The 24,921-nt window shown below is 40.1% G+C and overlaps 1 protein-coding gene across 2 annotated transcripts in view; it reads left to right on the top strand.

Moving 5' to 3' along the window:
• Positions 1-6,363: 6,363 nt before the first annotated feature.
• LIN7A (lin-7 homolog A, crumbs cell polarity complex component) overlaps positions 6,364-24,921 on the top strand; it is a 46,747-nt gene continuing 28,189 nt past the window's right edge. Inside the window, exon 1 of one of the 2 annotated variants that reach the window (XM_063154972.1) lies at positions 6,364-6,809. In XM_063154972.1, coding sequence (XP_063011042.1) covers positions 6,530-6,809 — 280 coding nt within the window. In that variant the 5' untranslated portion in view covers positions 6,364-6,529. The remainder of the gene's footprint in view (positions 6,810-24,921) is intronic. The other variant, XM_063154971.1, reaches the window with a different exon arrangement.

Consider the following 24,921-nt stretch of genomic DNA (forward strand, 5'->3'; position numbering starts at 1 on the left):
CTGTAGTATCTGGCCAAGAGGAAGCGTTCTTCCAAATATTAAAAGAAAGTTCTCAAAAAAATTAATCAAGAACTTTAAATCTGTATAGGCTTTCCTTAAGGCCTTCCAGGAAGAAAATATTGCATATGCCATTTAATTAGATTCTGAACTGACTCAGGCACGTGTTCTCCCACTAATTAACTGCAATGACAGCAAAGATAGAGTACACCCAGATGTTTGCCAGACTAGTCTTGCAGACTTTCCAGATCAGGAACTAAGACTTCAAACTGCCTCTAGACAAACAAGTTTACTGGAACTGCACACAGTCATATCAGCATCTGTATGCATCTAAAACCCACACAGGTCCTGAAGCTGTTTTTGCCCCTGGGAAACAGATGAAGGAAACAGAGTAACTTGGCAAGTGAGCACCACTGCATTGCAGTGAGCACGGAGATCACAATGTCACACAGATCAGCTCTGAAGTGAGGCTGACTGGATGTGCAGAGATATCCATGAAATTACTTTTCAGAACAAGGGAATTTAACCATATTTCCCCTTGTTTCTCTTTCCTTCCGAAGAAAAAGTTATATTCTCAACCAGAATTATCAGTCACCCTGACATTCTGGTCCCCAGATGTATTTAAGCAGAATCATAGAATCATAGAATATGCTGAGTTGGAAAGGACCTCTCAGGACTGTCGAGTCCAACCCCTGGCCCTACACATGATCACACATGTACCCCAGGGTGTTGTCCAAACACTTCTTGAACTCTGTCAGGCTTGGTTCTGTGACCACTGCCTGGGGAGTCTGTTCCAGTGCCCAACCACTGTCTGGGTGAAAATCTATTTCCTGATACCCAACCTAAACCTCTCCTGATTCATACAGCTGTACACACATCATCTTTACAAGCAGCTTGCTTTTCTACACTTCCCAATTAAAATGTGAAAATGCACTCTAGATCTCCAAAGGGCTTCTTAATCATATTTTAATTTTTATGACTTCAAAAAGGTACTTACAGAGTATACTAAAATCAGTGTTAATTACAATAACTCCTTGCAATCAAGGTCCCACCCATTTTCATATACATATCATAATGTCACTGATCTTCCATGAAAATTAACACAGTACTAAGTTTCAGGAAATAGAAGACAGATATGATATATGATAGATAATATCTGATACATAATGTTATCTGTTCCACTGTTCATGCTCCCAAATTAATTAGCTCTGGCAATTATATGCAAGTGTGGTTTGTCCCTGCACTCCTTTTTTTTTTTCCTTATGTCTCCATAGTTAACTATGCACCTTCTAGTAACTACCACTGTTAGTTCACCATTTATAAATCTGTAACTTTTTAAAATTTAATGTTCTGCAGTTTCACATTTTTAAAGTATCTATTTCACAATGACATATTCCTTCTCTGTCATTCCACGAATAGGGAGATTTTGAGGGAAACACTGAGAAACTCAGTGAAGCATAACCAGTAAACATATTCCTTTGGACAAGTCTACTTATTTGTTGGGTTGGGGATTTTCCCATTCAAAAGCTTATTGTTAAAAAATCACATTGATCAAAAAATTCTATCCAAAATGTATATTAAAAGACTGGACATGAGTATCAATGGATAATTCATTATGCTCCTGGTCTCTGAGGAGAGCAAATCAATACTTTTGTTCTGTTGTTCAAATAACTCAAAACCCTATGTGAATTCATTCATTATAGGCATGTTTTCAGTGCAGGTTCAGTGCTTGCAGGTGAAGCTTTTACTGGCATTAGACTGACTAACTGAAGGTATCTGTGGTCACACAAAGGGTAACTTGCATGTTTCTCAAAGGTCCTCAGTACTGAAAAGTAAGAATCTCATTCTTAAAACAGACAAAATAAGTCTGTTTTAAGAATGAGATTCTTACTGTTTTAAGAATGAGATTAAAGTCAGAGTAAAAAAGGGATTCAGGTTTCAGATTTCCTGTGCATCCAAAGGTAATAACAGATTGAAGGTCTGATTTATAACTGCTTTTAAACTGCCTCCCTGCCTAAAAGAAAGGGGGGGACCATGCCCACCAAGGCACAACCCACTTTCCCCAACAGCAAACCTAGGCCTACCAGCAAGAGGTTTGCTTTTCTTAGCTTTTGCAGTAATTATTTTTAAGAAGCTACATCAACTTAGAGGATTCTGTAGATTATAGGTGGAAACTAGCCAGGCAGAGCAGATCCCCCACCTGAAATTCAATGTAGCCCAAGGCGAATTTTGGCAAAGCTTGACCCTGTTCTCCCTGCTGTCAACTTCCATTAAATCTTTAGCAAAACTGGGGAAAAAAAAAAGGCCAAATTGATTTCAGTGTTTGGGAAAAAGCAGTAATTGCACAATCTACGAAAAGTAATCCATTACACAATATTAGAATCTAAAACGAGTCTTGTAGTGAAGTGCAGTTGTGTGGTCGGGGGTAGTACAGTGGAAAAATACTGAACTAAGCACAGCTGTGCATCCATGGTAGCTGTGCATCCAGCTCACCTGAAATATTATTTGAGATGACATGGCTCTCTTGGGACAAAATGAACTGTACTTGTGAGAAACACATATAGTTCACAGAAAGCACTAAATCACATTTCTTATGAGTAACCAATGCAGCTCTTTGCCCAATAAACAAGCTGCTGTTAAACCATCAAATTCCTCAAATAGCAAGTTCTGCCATGGAAACTGCATGGAAAATAACCTTTGGAATTTTTTTTTTTTTAATGGAAGGTGTCTTTCCCTTTTAGATGCAAAATGCTACTCCAAAAGCAAATCTGGATGATGACAAAACTCTTCAGTCTTCTGAGAATTCTCAAGACATTACAACACTTGCAATCTTTGCCTTTAGTTGTGCTGAAGTGCAAGGCACAAACTCAGAGAGGGAAGGTTTAGATTAGAGGATATGAGGATAGTCAAACACTAGAAGAAGTTGCCCAGAAATGGGGATCCTCCATCCCTGGAAGTGTTCAAGTCTAGGGTGGATGGGGTTTTAAGCAACCTGTTTTACTGAAAGATGACCCTCACCATGGCAAGGGAGTGGAACTAGATTATTTTTAATGTTCTTTACAACACAAAATCATCGCATGATTCTATGAATTATCCCATGCAAAACTTAGATGTGCTACTCTGGCAGCCCTTGGGTGCATTCAGAGTGGTGCTGGACCTTTCCATATTGCATTGCACTGTGCTGCATAGAAATAATTCTCTGGCCCATGTAGCACCAGTTCTTGAGGGAAGACAAAGGGTCATAAAAGTCAGGAGAGTAACAGATCATATTCATTATCTCATCTAACTACCTGAATACCAGCACCATTGTATTTTCTTTAGACGTTAGATCAAAGCAAGCCATTCACAAAGACCTCTGATTTTTGTTAAGATTTCAGGCAATCACAAGTGATTAATCCCTATATTACCCTAATAGCTAGAACAGCACAGCTTACTCAAGATTGTGTTTGTTAAACTTCCAGTCATGGGATCACCTTATGTCATAAGACTATAAATTTAAAGACTAAATCCCTCCAACATTATGCCTCTTCCTACATACAGTGATTCATTCCCTTCTTATCTCTTTTCTTTGATAAACTTTGTTTAAAGTCCTTCAACCTCATGTCAAAACCGATTTTCTATCTTAAAAGGCAAACATCACATCTGGATACAATATTCCAGTCAGTTGCTCCATTGATGCTACATACAGAAGAAAGATAATTTCCCTATTTGTGTTTGCCATTCTTCATTTATATGTTCGAATACTGCGTTGTCCTTTTGGTGACATCCCAGAAAGAACTTACACTGAGTGAGAAGAACATCCCTACCGAAAACAATCTCCAGTCCTGAAGAAACCATTGCATTCTTCATTGCTTGCTCGCAGCAGCATTAAAACATATTGCTTTTTAAAATCTAGCAATTGAATCCAGCTATTCAGATAATTCTTACTAGTAATTCAGACAGCTTACTACAGAGCCATCAAATCATTTATGTTTAAAAGGATCTGAAAAATATCCAGTCTGACCTCTTCCTTAAAGCCTAGTGTCACAGTAACAACAGGTTGTCCAAGTTCTTTCTCTGGACAGCTTCTTCCATGGTTTACTCACTTTCAGGCATTTTTTTTTTATTTTATATAATAAATTCTGTATTATCTAAAAGCATAGCCATGGAGGACTTTATGACCACATTTTAGGTATTTGAAAAAAAAACAACTAAGCTTTGTTTAAAAATTTAGCCACAAAAAGTATACATGCACCTAACTAGCAACAACCTTGTTCACTGGGAGCTGATCAATGACTAGCTGTTATAGAAGTGTTAGTTTACAGTCCACATAGCAGATATAAAATCTGTTAATTCAGTCTAATTTCACTGAGTCAGTAAACAGCATGGGATATTGAACTAAAAGCTCCAACACAGCCCAAGGAAACAAGAAGACTGAGAGTCAGACGAGCTGTTTCTGTCAAAAAAAGATTTACCTTCTAAGATGGCAAGATGGCTGGTACTTTCTTTGACTGCTAACTTTAGCTATCAGTGCCCTCCATTGCTCCTGGGAGTTAGCAAAGCAAGAGCTACTGCCTCATTCACCCCCTTTCTCCAGTCGCTAAATTCAGCTGTACAACTTCTGCAATTTTCTGCAAAAGTTCAGCTGTCTAAAGTATTCCCCATCTAGGTCTTTAACATTCTTGGGAACTAACCATAGTTTAATTTCAGCAAATGCTGCTTTACATCCTCCTTGAGTGCACTTGTATTCAAGTCTCTTATCTAAGTACCAATGAGTCCTTGAAGCACACAAAATCTGACCAGCAGCAGATAAAAGATAAACCCAGAAGGACCTTATTGCTTTCCACAGGGACTCTGCTCTTGGCATTAATGCTACATATTTATTGGTAGAGATGTTATTGTTATGACAACATTTTGCTTCAAAATGTCTGTTCCCAAGATAGCACTCTAAGAAAGCAAATCTGAGGGTTATGAAGTCCTATATGGAAAGCAACTTGGTTTCCATATTTACTTAGCTAATTTACTTGCCATCTTGCTCATAATTTTATTTGAACACACTTCTATATCTTTAATAAAAGTTTTTTTTAATGTCATAACTGTTTGAATGCTGTCACATTGGGTTGTTATAGCTCCAAATGTTTATTTCTTCTCCATTTGGGACTATGAATCTAATATACAGTAATGTGACTACTTAAGAGGAGCTATTACACTTCATGTCAACCCAGCTGCGATGTAAGTACATAAAATTTGCATAATAACAATCCTGATGTTAATTTTGATTTTAAAAACTGTTTGCCAGGAACTATTTCTCAACTTTTGGTATTTAACTGAAACATCTTCTTGCCAAGATAACCAAATATGCTAATGTTTATTGTTAATTAGATAAATTTGTGCTGAATTCAGTTTATCAGAAGTGGGTAGTTTATATATAAACTCCTCTAATTTTAAAACAGCAAAATGTATTTTTAATCTGCTCAGAAAACTTTAAGTGGCAGTTTTTCCACATCTTCCCTAATTCTCTATACTAGTGCTTAAATACCCTTGTAGTAGAAAGCTTTTATTTATGCGCAACTTTGAACTGCTGTACTTTCAAGTTCTCTGTGGTATGTGAAAACATAGTGGGTAAGGAGAAGAATGCTACCTTTCCCTTTATCCCAGCATTCCAAACAAGCCTAAAGGTGCACAGACACTACACAGGGAAATAGTTAAAAAGCACACCATTCTTCACTCCATCATTTATTTCTCTACACTATCATCCACCAAAGAGAAGGCAGCAGAAACGCAGTAGCCTACTCTACCACCCTGTGACACCTTTCTCGCATGGCAGCTGACCACATTCCTTTCCCTTCTTATGGACAAGGGTAGGAAAACCAGAAGGCTGCCGACAAACCTCAGAACTCCAGTGAAATTCCACCTTGGTGGATGGTCTTTATCAGGGGCCTCCATGTTCACACGAGCTGCATGCAGCTGACCTACAGGAGGCGGCCGCCACGTGTCAGTGTCCGACCCCTGGCGCTGGAGAGCCGGTGTGTATGCGGGATTGCTGAACCATGGCCGGCCGCAAATAGCACGTAGAAAAGAGGGATGGATGGACTGATGAGGCCGCCGCCTTGGTCCATCCAAAAGGGTGGCTACATGCTATGTCCCTTAATCCAGAGCCCTGCACAACGGCAGAAACAGCCTCTCCCGGCTCCGCTCTCGGATCTCCCTTCCCCGCAGGGAGCCTTGGGAGCAGGGCCTCACCCAGGCACATCGCTCCCCGTGCCGCTGCCGGGCCCGGCCCGGCCCACCGCCCCCGGCCCAGGCGAAGCCGAGCCGCTGGATCCGGCCCCGCCGGTCCTCCCCGCCCCGCGGCGCTGCGGAGCTCCCGCCCTCGCCCCTCTCTCTTCCTCCGCCGGCAGCTGCGGCATTCCCGGGGCGGCGGGACCGGCAGCGATCCGCCCCCCGCACACGGCCCGGGCTGCTGCGATCTCCGCGGTCCCCGGTCTTTGCCCGAGGCGAGCGCGGTGAGGCGGGGGCCGCTCGCCAGGCCCAGCTCCCCAGCACAGCAGCGATGCCGGCAGCCCGCGCTGGGCCGCGCCGGGCCGCCCTGCGCCCGCAGCATCGCGGCGGCCCGTGTGCGATGAGCCGCCCACCCTTGGGCACCTTCTCCGCCCCGCTCGCCTCCTCCTCCCACGGAGCCACCCTCCTCCTCCGCCCCCTCTCCCTGCCAGCCTCCTCCCCGCCCTTCCCCGCACTCCACGCCGGTGCCGGAGCCGCGCGTCACTCGGGCTCCAGCCCCGCGGCAGACATGGCGACACTGACAGCGGTCCAGCCGCTCACGCTGGACAGAGGTAAGCGCGGCTGCCGCCGCTCCCCGGCCGCGCCTCCCCGGCCGCCCTGCCCGGGGGCCACTGCGGCAAGCGCCGGCTCTGCCCCCGCAGCTCCAGCGCGGCAGCGCTCCGGCTCCCCAGTGCCCGCGGCCGGCGGTGGCGGCGGGCAGCGGGGACGCGCCTCCCCACGGGGCTCAGGTGGGCTGCGGGAGAAGGTCTGACACGGAGGAGATAAAACTTTGTGCGGGCAGAGGCCGGCATGGGGCAGGCATCCCGCCGCCGGCAGCGCGGCGGTGCCGCAAGCGCAGGACGCGGCTCCGCGGTCGGCGCTCCGCTCCGGAGGCGCTCCTCGGTGCCGCTCCGCCGCCGCCGCCCTGCCGGGCTCCCCCGTGGGCGCTCCCCGCCGAGGCTCCGCGCCGAGGCCCCGCGTCGCCGCCCCCGCAGGTGGCTCGGCGGGGGATGCTCGGTGGCGGGGCAGCGCCGCTCCGGCTGCGGGTCGGGAGCCGGAGCCTCTCGACGAGAGCGGCGTTTGCCGGCTTTTTGGAGGCTTGCGCTGGGGTGTGCGGGGAAGGGATCCGTGACTGCAACTTGTCCGTTCGCTGCAGAAGAGCGGTTCTGCGTATTTCCGTAGACAGCTGCCCGGTCCGGCAGGGAGAGCGTGGTGTTCGGGTAGCCCTGAGGCTGTGTCAGCAGTAACCTTATACAGGTAGCGTAAGAGGGTGCTGAAATCTTGAAGTTTACACTTAAAGTTTTGCCTTGAGGCTGTAAAAATTGAACCTCGTTCCCTTGCAGTGCAGTTGTTCCCATAACAAGGCTCACCAGAAACCTCATTCGATTTCTGTGGGTTACAAGGGAGAGCAACTTTGCTCCTACCGTTCCCAGTACGGCATTCTGAATTGCCGAGGTGTCCTCCTTCCTCACTTGCATCCAGAGGCTCCAAGAGGCTCCCAGTCCCTATGAGTCTTGTACTCTTGAAAGAATATTTGAGGCCAGTGCCTTGCTGTTTTAAATGTTAGGGTTTTTTTCCAAAGGATTAAGATGGATTGTTGAAGTAAGATGGAGTTGTTTTTTTTCTGTGAATCCTATGCAAATGAATCCTATGCAGACTCAGTTTCAGAATTGTAAAGGACAGGTAGGTATCTTTACTAGAACCCGATTGAGAGCAAAACAGCCCACAAAGTATTCCAAATACAGTTTGCTGGGCTTAGATTCCAGCGTTAGTAGAAAGGGAGAAGCTAAAGTTATTTTTTACTGAAATAGCAAAGTGTTAGCCTGCACTTTAAATTAAACTGCTCAGAAATCCACTGTGTAATCTACAGTTTCACCCTAATACTGTTTTCAGTAAGCAGGACAAATCTACTTTCTGGCAAAGGGTTGAACAGATGGCAATCCATTAGCAAACCTGACTTTTCAAAGGAAATATTACCATTTCAGAATTATACATCCCTTTTTGCAAAACTATGCTTTAAAAATTCCACAATACACAAAAATGCAAATTAGTCCTAATTTAAATATAAGCATCTGTTGTCTGTGTCCAGGATATGCCTAACCCTTTGGCAGGCGTGCCAGTGTTACAGTCTTCCTGGTTGGCAGCCACAGCTGGCATTAGTGTGAGTGAGATAAAACATCTCAGAATGATAGGATGTGATGTGCAAAACAAAAACACAGGCAAGAGGAAATAGATTTAAATAGTGTGCCTGGCCTGCTGAAGGCCATTTCGTCAGAGGGATACGCTTCATCACTTGTAACATGCTGCTGCATCAACTGTAGAGGATGGGCTGAAGCAACTCCAGAGGCAGCTAGACCACACCAGTGCTTCCAGATATTTCATCTGTAGTCTTCCTTTCACAGTCATGAGAGAGGGGAAGTTCTGCATGGTAAGATTTTCTAGATTCCTGTTACTTTGGTTAAAGCAGATGAGCCATGTTTACTGTCACTATGCCTTGCACTTCTCTGCTGTGATCTAAGCATAGCCCTTAAAAGTCTTGTACCCTCATATCCGTTTCACCATGTCCCACAGGGAGCTCAGCACAGCAAGAAAATAGGGAGCGTTTCAGGAGAGGTGGTATTGTTAGTCTTGTTCTTCTGAGGGAATTGCTGCTTGATCTCTGTCCAGGAAGTGTTCTGCATTGCCCCTTGCTACGGGTCACTGACACTGGTAAAACACCATAAGGATATGTATGTTAGAAATGTGAATTACACTCTGACGTGGTCTCCACCTGGACAGAATATATTGACTGTATTCTAGTACATAGATGGGAGCTTTCTTAAAGCCTGATGTAAATGGCATTGGAAACCTGTATGGTAAAATGAATTACCATTTAAAGGTGAAGGGCATGGTGTGTGTGAATGATTGAAAGCCAATTATATTCTGGAAGATTACTTCAGTCCAAAGCACAGGAATTAATTTCCTTAATTCCTATCATCATGTGCCTTTCTACCTGCACAAATGTGTGCAAGTTCCATTAGGGCTCTTTAATATGTAGAACAAGTTCACAAAATAATGGAAATTTTAATCACTGACAATTTAATCTCTAAGGCTTTTGCCTGACCTTTGCGTGGTGCTCTGTTGGGAGAAGGGGAAGAAGTCAGCAACTGTTTCAGGAGGGAAACCTAGGGCATTGTAGTGAGGAGGTACCACTTAGGGGAAAGTGGCCTCAGCATCTGGGAGTTTTGGGAGAGGAAAGTGCCTGCTGGGTGTCTTCCAACAGCCAAGTGAGTCATCTCTTGGAGAAAGTGCTCCCTTCCTACCTTTATTGCAAATGTCTTACACCCTGAATCAATAGCACCCCAGCAGTAATCTCCAGTGTCCATGAGAGCTAACTGGTGGAATTTTCCAGGCAAATTCAAAGCTCAAACCTTCAAGGTGTAGGGAGCTATACCTTGTTTCAGGTTGAGACAAAGTTGCAGCAATGTCTTCAATAAAATGACAAGTAAAAGAAAGCAAACTTGAGATTTTTCTTTTTATTTTATGTTCAAGGTTATGGATTTTTTAAAAACCCCTCCTCTCAGTGTTCTTTGTCTTCCAGAGAGCCATTGCTTCACCCTACCCCATGACCAACAGTAGCTGCTTTTCCCTTTATTATCCAGAGCCCCAGGTCTCCCTTGCATGCTGCCTTCTTTTGCCTTGTTCTTCTCAAAGCCCTGGTGCATTTAACACCATTGCTCTGTGCCTTGTCATTAATCTTAATCCATTTTCACTGTTCAGCAACCCAATTTCCTGCCCTAACCCTGGGTTCTGCTGTCCAGTGACTCTCGGCACCTCACCAGCCTGACATTGTCTCAAATGCTGCCCACAGATCCAGCAGCAATGTTCTGCTTGTCTCCAAGTGGGGGAGTGTCATCTTCCCCAGCCACTTTGGCCTCCTCATGGTTATAGGAAGACCTCCTGTGAGTTCCTGCATGCTGCAGGTGCATCTTCTAAGCAATGAGGAATTAAAGCAAGCTTGTTGTGGGTGGGATCACTTAGACTGTTTTAGCACAGCCTTATGAAAGCATTTTCTAGAAGTACCATTGCCCTCTTGGAAATATGTTAGAAGGGAATGGATTTCTGTGCTTCCCTTGGCACACATTTAAGGAGTGGTCATAAGGAAGCCTGCAAATGGAAGGAGACCTCTTTCTAGCTATGCATTATAGATGTTCCTCTCTATCTGAACTTTTTTGACTAAATGTCTGACATATTTTTCATAAACATTAATTCAGATTTTGCTTGTATTCTTCCTTACAAGATGAAAATCTGCTTCAAAATATAACTGACCAGACTGCTCAGTTTTTCTCAAACTGTTGCAAAATCTCAGTCCCAGTTCCTCTGAACAGGCTCATGAAAATGGCAGCTTTAAAAGGGTGCATTCTTGTTTTTGAAAATACACAACTAGCCTATACAAAGACCACCTCCTGATGAAGAACAAGGAAATATCTTTTCATATGAAGGGAGACGTTCACTGCCTTTTTTAAATAATCCATATCCTACTATGTTTTTCCCTAAATAGTTACTATTCATGTCCCTGATAGTTTCACTTCTTAATGTGACTGAGGGTAAAAGAAGAAATTTTAATAGACTGAATATACAGTACTGCTACCTTAATCCCTGTGAAGTTTCATAGCAGGTCATAGCTATTGGCTCTTGATTAGCAAATTTCTCTTGATTTCAAATGCATCCTTGGAAATGGAAAGATTTCTTGTTGTTTGGCTGTAATGCATATCTGAGTTCTGTTTCTTTTTAAAAATTCAAGCAAATACTTTTCCAGTGGAGTGAGTGTCCCAAAACTTCCTGAAAATCTGTTACAAAGCACCATGTTCAGTGACAAGAAATAAGAATATGAATGAGCTTGGAATTGTCATCAGCTGTTAGACAAATTTCAGATATGGTAGTAGGTGGCACCTGGCCATTAGTGTACATAGATGCTTGCTAGAGTACTCCTCCTTCCTTTCTCTTCATCTCTTCTTGTCATTTTTCTTCTCCTCACTACATACTCATAGCCTACATAATTGGGGATTTCTTCCCCATCTGTGCCCATATACAACAGAAATTGTATCGAACATAAGTGGCATCAGGCTGTGCATATATTATTATAATGTATATTATCTTGGAAAAAAGACAAAACATACTCATCAGGAAGAGAAAATCAGATTCATCAAGTGTAAAATGGAGTCCTTGACAGGGGAGCAGCATAAAGCCAGATCTCCTTTGCACAGGGTAAAGCCCTGTGGAGCAGTGCTAAGTGATGTGCTGTTCCCCGCCTGCCTGCCTGTCTGTCATGGGGATGTCTTCTCTTGCTCATCAGCCTAGCATGCTAAAACTGAAAAATCCTTCTGCAAGTGCCACACACTTCAAGTCTAACATTTCTCCTCTTGATGTGCCAACCGAGGACATTTAAATAACCAAATTCATTCTTCCAAGAAAAAAAAAAGTCTATTGTTTATAGGGACAGGAAAAAAAGTGACAACTCTAGTTTCAGGCTAAAATGCTTAGTTTTTTTACATCATTACCATTTATTTGATTTTTTTAAATGCATTTTTCTGAAAGGATGGATTAAGGTAAGTGGATTGAGACAGTGGTTTGTGGGTGTTGACTGGGACACTTTATGAGAATCTGTACAGTTAAAGCATTGGAAGTTAGGTGTGTAGTTCAGCTGTGCCACCTGGAGCTCTAAAGCTGGAGTGGAAGCCAATACCCTCTGTTATGTCATGGAAACAAATACATGTCACCTCTGATGGTCACAAGTGGTTTAAAGTGTAATACACGTGTGCAGCTTAAATGTCTCTGCAGAGTCCTCACCTGAAGAGGTGCTGGGACACATGGGAGCTCTTTGCAAGATGGGATATGCCTGAGGCACTGGGCATCCACAGAAGCACATCTTTCAGGATGGACTTCCCCTTGTAGGTACAACTTTGTCCTTCATCCCAGAGTGATGCACAGTGACATGGAAATTGGGAGCTGCACCTGTATGCAGAGAGGTGGAAACATCTGCTACAGAACTCATGGCAGCTTTTAACATTAAGTCACCTTTGTGAATTGCAGAGGGGGGAAAACCCCTAAATTCTCCGTCATGTTTCCTTCAGAAACACCTAACTGATAAGAAGGCAGAACCTGCAGAAGATGGATGTGCTGTCAGGACAGGTTTGTGAGGCACCTTCAAAACCGATGGCACTGCAGGGACCTTGAATTCTTCCTGCTCTCCCCAGATAAAAATGTTCTTTAGACATGGTAGCAGTGAATGAATCATTTTAGTCCATCTGAATTTATCCTCCATAGAGAAAAATGGTACGGTGAACTCGTGTGTATCCTGCTTTTGACCCCTCTAAGAGCACCTGCTATGACAAGAACCTGCAGAATTCACCATTTGCAACAGGCTGCAAGAGTATTAGTGATGAGAAGGCATGAGGGATACTATTTTGTGTGTTGTAAATGTATACTCTCAATTTACAGATAATGTTGGAAAGGAGAATTTATTTTCTAGATAATATCCCTGTGCTAGGTCATACACACTTATGTCTGAGAGACATTTTTATAACTTCAGAAAAATGTATTAATCTTTTGATGTAATTGTAAATAAACAATTTTCTTAATTCTTTCTTATTCCTTGAGTTGGACTTCTCTGATGATGTTACCAAAAAGAAGGCTTTTGAAAAATGTAATGGGTGAAGTCATCAGCTTTTTGCAGAGGATTGTTTGTCCTTTGCGTTTGCTGTTTCAGGACATGTACATCCCCATTTCTCCTTAACACAGATGACCCTCATGCAAGTGCAAAATATGTAAGTACAAGTTTTTGTCTGACCTGTGTTATTTGGATGCAAAATACTGTTCTTGAAGTTAATGCAATAGAATTTGGAATATGAATGAAGTAAAATTATTAATTCCGGTTACTCGTTAGAAGCACAAATAATGAGAAGGCAGGATTGAAGAGCAGACCAAGCTAGGTCAGATAGTGTTTTGAAGCACATAGCTCTAAATTTGTTATAAAAACAATTATAAACAAACAAAATACTTGTTCTACATTATGCATTTTTGACATTTTTAAAAGTAATATTTACTAATGTGCTATGAATTACATAAACAAAGATAAAAATAAATCATAAAAATATTAATTATACACATACGTGTAAATCCAGGCATTTTCAAAGTTAGTCAGTTTAATCTGCTTTTGTGAGTGTTGCTGAAGAGTCAGCCTCTGAATGAGAAACTTTGAACTGTTAATTCTCTATTCAGATAAGAAGATTTGGTTGATAATTTTTACACATACACACATTTACATATAATAAAAATGTTTTCTTGAGTGTATAAACCACAAGCTTGGATCTTAGAGATATTAAATAAAGAGGGAGATGTATGTATATATTTGAGAACTTGTTTTACCAGGGTCCAAAAGGGAGTGGTTAACTAAACCTCAAATTTCTCAAATGGAACTTAGCTAAGATACCAGGAAATGCACACAGCTTCTCATGATGTGTTGTTACCCTACTGCTACTTTACTAATAATTATAAGAAAAAAGAGATTAAAAAATCTTGATTACAAAAAAAGAGATTAAAAAAATCTTATTAGAATACCATATCTCAAGAAGAGCTCAGAGGATGATTGTTCTTTATTTTTTAAAAGATGGAACAATGAAGTATCCATGAATACCATGAATACACAGAGCATCAAAGCATTGATTTTGTTTCTGTTGACATGGGAATAATTGTAGAAGAAAGAGTTTTGCTGAAAATTGGCTCTTAATTTATTTTTCCTGAGCCAAAGTTACATTTTACTAGTTCTTTTTGATAAAAGCCCATGTTTAATCACTAATCCTTCACATCCACTAACTCTTTAATTTTTCTATTTCAAGCATGTCTTCTGAAAAAGTAAATCTCCTAGACCTTGAGGAATCAATTCCTCTACAATCAGTGGAGCATTAGGGAAGAATGTACTTGAAACAGATTAGGTGGATAACTCTGGCCATCAGCAGCAATCCTAGCCCTCAGAAATGGGTATATCATCATCTCTTCACTTTTCAATTGACTTGGCAACTGTGTTTTTGTGAGACAGTACTTACCGAATCAGCACAGTAGCAAAAAGATAATATAGCCGTTCTTTGTTACACAGAGACAGACCAGAGAAACTTGAGAGGGTGTGGTGGCTTTCAAATCTATGAAGCAGTCATTGGAAAAATAGGTGGTTGTGTGTCTGATCTCCTCTGTAGCCTGACAGTCTTGTAACGTGATAGTACTAGCTATGGAGTTCCTAGATATCACCTTCTGCATCCTACTGTAGAATTACATGTGCCCCTCATATCTTGGGTAGATACCTTGGAAAATCAAGCTGCAAACTGAGAGGAGTTCTAGTACTCCTGTTTCATTCTTGGGATCATTCAACATGTAGGACACCAAGCAACAGAATTGCAAAGGTGACAGTGAGCTCTCTGTTTCACATGGGTTTTCTGTTTCAAGGTTTTGTTCGTAAATTGCTGCAGCAATTCAACAATCACAGCTTTCTTCGAAGATCATATTTGTTTCAAAGTTGAAAGCTAACAGGGATCAGTTGTTAAAATCTGCCAGCAGTGAATCTGTACTGCCTCGTTTTGCAGGGGTTTATTAACAAAGGATTTTATTTATATCACTTTCTTCTTGCTGTTAACAGTTTTCACCTACACACTTAGAAAGAATTGGGTTTTTTTCCTTTCCTGAGAAATGACTAGGATGTAACCGAGTACCAGAGAGATTCAATCTGCAAAAAGCAGTATCATTAAATCCACTAAAATTTAAGACAGAATATTAACTCTCTTCTCATTACCTAAACCTACAAATAAAGTGTTAAACATGTATGTAATTATTGTGTTGCATCCATTGTTTTGCACAAATTACATATTTTCATTGTTGTCTCATTAGACTCTCATACCATGTAGAAAAAGAGAAGATAAAATTCTGATTCTAGACTTCAAGTGACAATTTGTATTGTCACTATGTACACTTGCCAGTAGCCCACAGCCATCTTTCTCATCTTTCTGGTAATCACATGAAGAGATTTAAGGCTAAGATTAGCTGGAGAGGTAAGAACTGAGGGGAGGCAGCGGGAGACTCTAGTAATGACATACGAGCCGGGAAAAAGTGAGAGTTACTGCTTTGGCTCGAGCACAGTGCCTGTTGTGAAGGAGAATTAGCATCCCTAGGTTAACCCTACCTCCCTTTGTGAGACACCTGTTGGGTCCTTTTTTTTCCCCTCTTCCTGTCTCTTCCCTGCCAACAGAAATCTCTGTGATGCTGACCAAAAACACACAGTGGAAATAGCAGTGTGGGAAAGGCATGAGGTTGCCCATATGCCAATAGGTTTTTTTCTTGATGCTCACACAGTTTGTATAAATACTTTATTTTGCTTAGGCAGGAGACCAAGAGAATGGATTTTAGATAAGAGGAAAGTATCTTCTTTTTTCCTTCTCTTTTTCTTTGTTCAGGCTAGCTTATTCATTGTAATAATTTCTGGTTTCTTCTTCTAGCCTAGTCAAATTTTCAATTCCTTCACTGATTTGAACTTTTTTCCTCTATATACTTCAGGTTTAAAACACTAAAGTAAATATTATGTTCAAGTCCTCAGGTTATGTTAATGTATCAACCCTTTACTTTCTTCTAATCTGGGATCAGAACCTCTGAAGTGTTTACATTTGCTATTCCAGCCAAGTGTCCAGGGTGCTTTTGTATAGTGTTCAAAGGAGCTTCATGCCAGCATTCTGAGTGGTGTCTGCCGACGCAGAACTGATCCTACAAGATCAAGTGATGTGATCAAAAGAAGAAGAGAGGCTGGTGAAGTTATCAAGGCATCACTTTACCTGATGTTTATTGCTACAGAAGGCAGCAGACAGTTTCCTTGCTTTCACGTAGTTCAGCTTGTATGAACTTAATGAATTTAGGCTGGGTGTATTCACCATACTGACTTTCTCAGCAAGTTATATTTTTCCTTCAAAGGATTTTTTTTTTGTTATTTCACAGTTTCAAAAAGTCGGAGAGGACATAATTTTACCATGTCCTGTGTAGGTAAATAACTGCTTTAAACACCTGTGATCTCTATTTTTTAAATAAATGCTTACAGAAGGATTGAGAATTTAAATAACACAAAGTGGGAAAATACAGAATACCCTGCTTCCTGCAAGAAACAAGTGTTAAATAATAAATGCTTGTATATTCCTTATATAAATAATATATTATTACTTGAATACAAAATAAACTTTAAGAAAAACTGTTGTCTTTTTGTAACATTATTTGTAGCCAACCGTACCTAGTCAAAAAGAAAGGATCAAAATCATCTCTCAACTCTTTTGTTCCTTAGTGAGTGGCTAACTATAAATCACAGTTATGATCACAAAGAGCAGGTATGATGAGACATTATGAAGTCAAAACTACATACGAAGGGAAGAGATTTTACCTTTTCAAAAAAGTACTCTTACCTTCCTTTCCCTCTTCTCTGCAGCTAATTTAGGGAAAAAAAAAAATCACAAAATTTTGTTATAAGTACTGCCTTAGAAAATACTGTAGTTTTCAATGCTCTTCTGTTCTTTGCATTTTCAGCTTTATGTTTTGATCTTTTCTTTTAAAGGATAATTTGGTATCTTGTTTTTACACTGATGCTATGTTCAGTGTCTTCTATACAATGCAGTGGGTGTTGTCAAATGTAAAGGGTTGTTGTAGCTGTAATTTCATCTTTCTCACAGATGGCAAAATCTTCTGGTGAAAATTTTCAAACTCATATTTATGCACCTCCTCATGCTGATTGCTTTAGAAATTGCAATGAAGCTAATAATTTGGAAGAAGAAGAAAAATTATATCAGTGTTTAAAAATTATTAGGCTTTTAAGGTTCATTTTAAATGCTCATCTTTGAAAATTCTAATTGCATTATTGCTCTTCAGGCCTTCAATTAAGCCAGTGAAACTCATCTTATTGAAATTATCCTGAATTATCTGTTAATTTTTGCTTTACTGTTCTATGATTCATTATTATTTATTTAAAAGTCGGCACTGGAAATGTGACAGTACCATGACACTTTCTCTAAGTAGCTGTTGAACTCTTAATAGTTCTAGGTACTCTACAGGTCAATCTCACACATGCACAAGCAAATCAAATCTGAAATTGTTGGCAAAGATGCTCCCGTGACTTACATTAGTCATGTGGAGGCTTCAAGGAAAAAATTGGACTCATTCTGTCTATGTACAGTAATGAATATGCTATGAAGATTGACCAAAGTAAAGCAAATACAGTTCTCAAAGTTGGCTTTCATACTTGGTTAAGGCTACAAAAATCCCTAGCTGAGGACATGAACAGGAGTCACTAGTCAAAATTAGTAGAGTAAGAAGCAGGGCAAGATTTCTTAAGATGTTGTAGACATTGTAAGGTTCAGAGAACACAGAGAGCATTTTTTTTTTCATTTAAGGGAACCTTTTGAATGTTGTATTTGAATGAGCTAAGCAGAGTATGCAGGAGCACTTTGCCTGAAATGTCATCATTTCAGTGTTTGCCCAAACCAGCTAAAGTGACTGAATTATCTGAAGATAGCACTGAACAGTTTTTGTGGTGTTGAGGATGCTGGATCGGGAGGTCTCAAGACAGTTTGCTGTCTGTGATCACAGATGGCACTGCTTTCCCTGCGGATAAACTGTGTCCTTTCTATGAGCTGTTTCGCAAAACATCTCAGATGTCTCAGACCAGCCTGTCTTATTCAGGTGTTGCTGCCAAAGCTGGTGGAAAAACTCGTGGTGTATAACACTGCCCTGGGTTATGCAACAGTTACTTCAGAGGCTCTGTGTCTGAGAAATGGACCGAAGCAGAGAGCCTGCATGCCTGTGGTATGCATGAGAAGCTAGAGCCAAACAGAATCTGAACACAGCTCAAACATACAGACTAAAACAAGGTCTGATGAGTAGCCAGAGAAAATGATGACATTGATGGTATGGTGACATGATGACAGTGAGGCACCAATGCCCCAGGCAATAGGGGAATGTATGTAGAAACTCATGGGGATATGCCATTAATGTTTTTGAGGGCAGTCATCTCGCATCAGGCAAAATGAGACAGACAGACATATACTCAGTTGTAGCTCATGAGTTCCTGATTTTTTTTCTCATACATTAAGAAGGAAAAAACCCCCATTAAAAAATCAGTTAGGGCATTTTAAAAAGCTTTAAATCAAAACCACATTGGCCTGCCTTGTAATGACACTTCTATTGTCAAATGTAACTATTCTGAGGTATGATGTCTCCTGGACGACAGGGAGATAAATTTGCATGAGTCTTTCTCTATATATCTGGACAGTAAGAGTGGGTTTCATCATACTGATGTAGATGTCTGATATGTAGGATGTAGGCATTTACATCTGAGGTAATCATCTAGTCTCCCTTTATAGTCAACAAAGGGGCAAGGCACTCCAGAGCATGATTCATTTCATGTAAAGTAGGTCAGATGAATTGTAGCCTCAAAGTGTCTGTTCTTCCTCATTGACTATGACAACAGTTGAGGGTGAGTCGCTGAGCTGTCCATGTCTACGTCAAAAGTGCAGCACTGAAACCCTCTCCAGAAGATGAGTCATGAGAGCTCTGTATGGTTGCTTTTTGTTATTTTTATTTATCTATTCATAGTAATGTTTAACTGTAGGACTGTAAAGTGACAATGCGCTAAACCTGTGTACCCATATCATCTAAACCAGAGTGTGAAAGCACTGGTAGTATTATTCTTGTTTAATCTTGCTTATTCTTATTAATTTGAATAGACCTTACAGATACATACTATGAAGTGTTAAATAATTTTGCTGTTTTCTAACAGTTTAGCTCTTTGCTCCCTGTACATCAAGTGTAATTTACCATGGTGAAGTACATCTTTACGCTTACTGATTAGCATGAAATTTAGGGCAAGACAAACATATCAATTCAACGAGAAAAAAGGCTGCTCTTTCCCTCAACATTTCTGAACTCTCCAGATTACACTAAATAAAAATATTAAATTAATGGAAGGACCTCTGAATTTAGGAGAGCACTGTGCTGATAAGAGAGGCACCAAAGAAGTGAATGGAAGTGTATTGGACAGTTTGGTATCATAGGAGTAAGATTTGCTGTGTTGTATAAACCAGTGGCTGACAGCAGAACTCTAGTAATACAGAATGTTTTCCAGAGATAGACGCTGAAATTTTTCCAAAGCTGGTGCTTTAACCATGAAGTCACATAAATACTTTGATACAATGTACTAGGGCTGTTGGCTATGAATTATGAATGAACTTTGCTAATCACCACTGAATTTTGATCTCCCAACCATTGATTACCTGCTGTCACTTGATAGTGTTTGCAGAAGATTGCTAAATATAATAAAGCATCCTGTGTAGGCCTGTGGAATTATGATAAAAAGTTGACAGAATAGCATTAAGAATTCTGGAATGTATTCTCATGAGCTTGAATGAATAACAGAACCTGAATGCAAGTATTAGAGGTATGAAAAACTACTGACAATTATAAGGACCTTTTATGTCATGCAAATTCTTCACCTTCAGCCTGATTAAAGGTCTTCAGGCACAACAGAACTGAGCTTGCAAATTTCTAGGATTATTATTCTGTAATGCCATGGTGAAGCTAGTGAATATTTTACAGACTTACCCAGTGTACTTGCTGTCAATTTGCAGTGATGTTTTACCTCAATGAGGAACCAAAGGCTGGTGTTTATGCAGCACATTTACTTTTCCTAGTAACCTAGCATAGTAATGCAGTGATAGTCCCCAGAATTAAAAGGAATGAGGCATAGAAAGACCTCAAGAAGATGAGAAACCTCTTCTCTAATACCTTGATAGTACAAGAGGTCACAATATTGTGGCTTTGGGAACAGCCCAAGAACTTAATTCTAGAGTACTTACCAGAGTAAAGAAATGCTGTGTTTCTGGTTTCTGTATGATTATTGTTTTGACCCAAACTGATATTACATGGCATTGCAGCTACTATTTAACTGCCTAATATTGTCTTAAGTCAGAGGATAATATTTTTATTTTAAAGATTGCAGACCAATTCTCTCATAGATTAGCACAAAAAAGGACTACACTTATCTTGGTAGATTATTTTGCAGTATAAGACATGCACATACCTTCTTTTCCAAGAGTCATTCAGGTATTTAATAGGACACATTTAAAATAATTTGCTATATTTTTCTCAATAATTTTCAACCTGACTAAACTGAAACAGATATAAACCTTGCACAAAATCTATCAGAGTAAAACCTCAGCCTTGACAACTTTCAGAGCCTGGTCTACTCAACTTTAGTGGTTATGTGAAAGAGCCCCAAGTTCAGACCAGCCAGGATTCATTCTCTGGATTCATAATTTACTTTCAAGTTGTAAAAGCTGTATTAGAAAAATCATTTGCTTTTTAAATGTCTAGCAAATAAAAGCCATCAGTTTACAGTGCAAGTGAACAAAAGCCAGCAAGTGAAAACCATATATAACAAAACAAAGAGATAACTAAGCCAGATAACCTTTTTTTTTCTGCTGCACTCAGCTGTATATATATGTATACATGATCTATACAATGTTCCACTTGTATTGCAGTATTGTATCCTGCTACTTCCAGGTTCTAGTGGTTTCTCCAAGGGTTTGTATAGTAATCTTCTGCTTTGTCCTGCTAGCAGTGCAAGTGGAACATCATTCAAATGAAAATACAGAAAGAACACTCGAAGATATTTTTTTTTTCTGAGAGTCATGCTTTTCTTCTGATGAGTGCACTTGATAAAATACATTCCATCCACCCACAGCCCCCTGCCTTCTCTGTGTTCCACTGATAACGTGACCCACCACACTGAAAGAGTATTATTTCCTGAAAGGCTGTAGGCAAGCATGATGATGAGAAGAAAAAAGAGGAATGAATGTTAAGCAGAATGGGAGAGAGAGGAATTGTGCATATGTATGAGAAAGCAAAAAATTAAACGTGTGCTGAGAATTGGATTTAGTAAGGGGGGGAAGTAAGTGCATATTTCTTTTAAGATGTGTATATCATAGAACACAAAAGAATAGTTCTACGTGCATCATCAGTCAATTCCTACCAATTTGCGAGAGATGAATGGGGGAAATAACAATAACCACATCAGCACAAGTTGCATGTTAATATAATGGAGTTCATATTTTGGAAAATGTGTGAGAGTACACAAAACAATCCTTTTCAAAAGTAAGTTTCTTTGCCCAAGAGAGGGCAAAGGAAACAAGCAGAGATAAAAAGTAACTAGTTTTAACATAATTCCAATATTTTTTTAAACACATATCTATGTAAGTTCACACACACTCTTTTCATCCATTTGTCCTTTTCACAACTATAGTAGATATTTTTCCCCCAACATCTAGCGTCTAGGAGGAATGATGAGGAGGACGCCATCTTATCAGAAGGCTAATTAATTACTTTATTATACTATATTATTCTATACTATATTACATTATATTGCATCACATCTAAACTCAATCTGCCAAGCATTCCACTGCTCTCCACTGCACTGAATCTCATGACTGTCAGCCGACCGTCCCGACACACACACGTGCGCTTGGCCCTGACAGGCCAAGGAAGCAAAACACCATCACTTTGGGTAAACAGTCTCCATATTGCATTGTACCTTTGCACCAACACAGGCACAGCAAATGAGATAAGAATTGTTTTTGATCATTCTTTGAGGTTCAGAGTATGTGAATCCCAAAAATATTCTTGGGAAGATTGCCTTGCTTTTCTCTGTGAGGAGAAATGTGGCGACACACAACTATGTAAGAAAATGGTATTTAAAAACAAATCATTGGTGATAGCATTTACAAACAAAACTAGTTAGATTTAAAAGCAAAGATGGGTTGAGACAAGAAAATTACCCTAGCAATATTTGTCAAATATATGACAGTACTCTCTAATTGATTTCAACAGGGGCAGATTCCCTGCTATATGCTTTATTTAAGGTAACTTCAAAGTGTTACTCATTGTAAGTCATGTTACTTCTTTGAGCAAGACTTACTCCAGTTTTAGCTGGAGCTCACCTTGAGAGAACCATCAGGAAGAAGCCTGTGCATTACTTAAGCTCTTGTGCACTGTTAAATTTCACTTTATTACCTGTCCTAAAGTTTCCCCTTCAAAATTATTAATGGAAAGGAATACCGTCTATTTCATGAGGTCATATTTTATACACTCACATTTTTGCATTTTTAGCTGGCTCAAAGCTGTCTGTTTTGTGCAAAGTGTTATATTTTGCCCTTGACAAAGCATCAGCTGATAACCAACAGCTTTGGTCCTAAATACGTGCCTCATTTTCTTTCTGTAATTCATATACAGTTCTCGCTTCTGTGAGCAATATCCCACAAGTCATTGCCAAATAGAGCAAACTATGGGCCTATTGGTGACAAGAGAAAGAAGACTGCTTATTGTTAATGGATAGGTGAATAATAAATCAAAGCAAGAACTTGGGCATCAGCATTCGTGTATTTTAGCATGCTGAATGAATTTAGAGGTGCGAAAAATCAGAATGCTTTGGGGATATTCTGCTTTTATTTACCTCCAATCACTTCTGAGTCAGAAAGTTAAGTAATCTAGTATTGGCAAATGACAACTTAGTGTCCAGTTTTGCCTATGAGGCTACATAGTAAATACCCATGCTAGACTATTCAACCAGAAAATGAATTTATCATTTGTATTGTAACACTCATCACTTTAAAAGTGATTAATTATCCTCTGGAGTCTGACCTATGCCCTAGGGAAATGTTTAGGCCTGTATTTAACTCTTTTAGATTGATTGATGTACCTAAAGCTTTTTATGTTTTCTTCCAATCATTACAAATTTCTCATTTAATATAGTTTATTTCAGGACTTTAGAAATGTGGGCTGTTTCCCAGAACTTTCAGATGTGGTGATGACACTTCAAAACAACTGCAGAATAGCAACCAATCTGCCATCTCTGGCATTATCTTTTACAGCTATACCTGTTGAGAGGCAAAGACAGTCCAAAACTTAGCTGAACTGGACTGGATAAGATATCCCAGTCTGATTTAGATTATGTCAATAGCTGTCATGTATCACATGAATTACAGAGGCTTTATCTGATCTAGCATGGTAGGCTGTTCAAGCTTCTTCAGAATAAATGATACAATTACTTTGTGCTGTCTGATATATCAGTTTATACAAACTAGTAGTAATAATTGGGGAGTCTGGATTCAGTACTTAACTAGCTACACATCTTGTGTGGCAGATAAAGAAAATCCCAAGGCAAATCATTCAATAGCTTTGTTAAAAAATCATTGTAACAACACTGTTATTACTGAGAACATCAAAAATTTTATTAGGCTTTCATACTAGGTTTCTAACCTAAATGATTCTGTGATTCCATGTTACTTAATGTTTTGTCATTTTTTGCACTCTATTGAAATAGTTCTTGCTGCAAATATATTTACTGCTACTTAAATCCTAAAACCATCTTCTTTAATGTATTCGCTCTTATCAGTCATATTTTTCTCTCTAGAATCTAATTTTTTCTTGATTCCATGGTCTTACTATCCCAGATCTCCTTTTAGGTTTCTGGTCATTACTTCAATAAGTTTTTTAGAGCTATTTTGCTTGATACAGCAGTGATCTGGTAACATGGACTGTAGCAGGTGAAGCTCTGCTTGGAGCAAAAGCTCAGGTGCAATTGTTGAATCCAGGGTCGGGTTAGTTTCATCTGAAGGTTTATGAGCTCCAAGACTGCTCTGCCATGCAAGCTACAGCCCACTAAGTGATCATCCTCCTGAAAGAAACGCTGTGCTTCCTGCCATGCTTCCTCATAATTTGAACTGTCTTTTGGCAGAGGCCTCTAAAAAACCTGCAGAAGTGTTTAGGTGTTTGTTAATCTACTAAGGCAGCAGCTACCATGCTGACTAGCTGCCTGCCTCTTTTAATTACATTGTAAATTTTTTGAGATGTCATCTACTCTTTTCCAGTGGAAAAGAGAAATTGATGCAGTGGATAATAATGTTTTTCTGATAAACACAAATTTATTATGATGATTTTTTTTTCCTATTGCATCTCATCCACTGTCATGTGTTTTTTCTATTTCCAGAAGATTTCTCATGTCTTTATTGCATCAGACATCTGGTCAGTATAGCTCAGTTACAAGCCAAGGATTGTAAGAACTGTTTCAATTAGGATAATCTCCCAGTCACGAACAGTACGATCTTTGTGATCAGAAAGGAGAATTATATAAGGTTGCTTCTAGACATTGTAGGAATTCTGGAGTTGTGTGGTTGAAGGGAGAAGTGTTTTTTGGGTTTTTTTTCCTGCACTTAAAACACAGAATTAAAAAGCCTCAAACAGTATTTTATCATCAAATACTATGCATTAATTTCTTCACTGGGATACAGAGCTGTGTTTAGCAGTGGTGTAACTGGCCAGTAATGGCTCTGGTGGCTGTGCAAAAGACACAAGAAGATGTGAAAATGGCCACAGAGTTAAGATGGCAGCATTGCCAGGTTCAACTCTACTGGCAAACTTACAGGCAAAGCTGGAAGGCAGCCATGAAGTGGCAGAGGAGAAAATCCCCTCTGCTTAAGCTCTGTCATCCTGAAGACTGAGCAGGATGTGTTTTGCTCAGTTCACTCATAATGTAAGACAGTGTGTTCCTTGCTTGAGTAGGCTACTCTCCATAACTAT

This window comes from Melospiza melodia, chromosome 4 (assembly GCF_035770615.1).
Source record: "Melospiza melodia melodia isolate bMelMel2 chromosome 4, bMelMel2.pri, whole genome shotgun sequence".
NCBI classification, from domain to species: Eukaryota; Metazoa; Chordata; class Aves; order Passeriformes; family Passerellidae; genus Melospiza; species Melospiza melodia.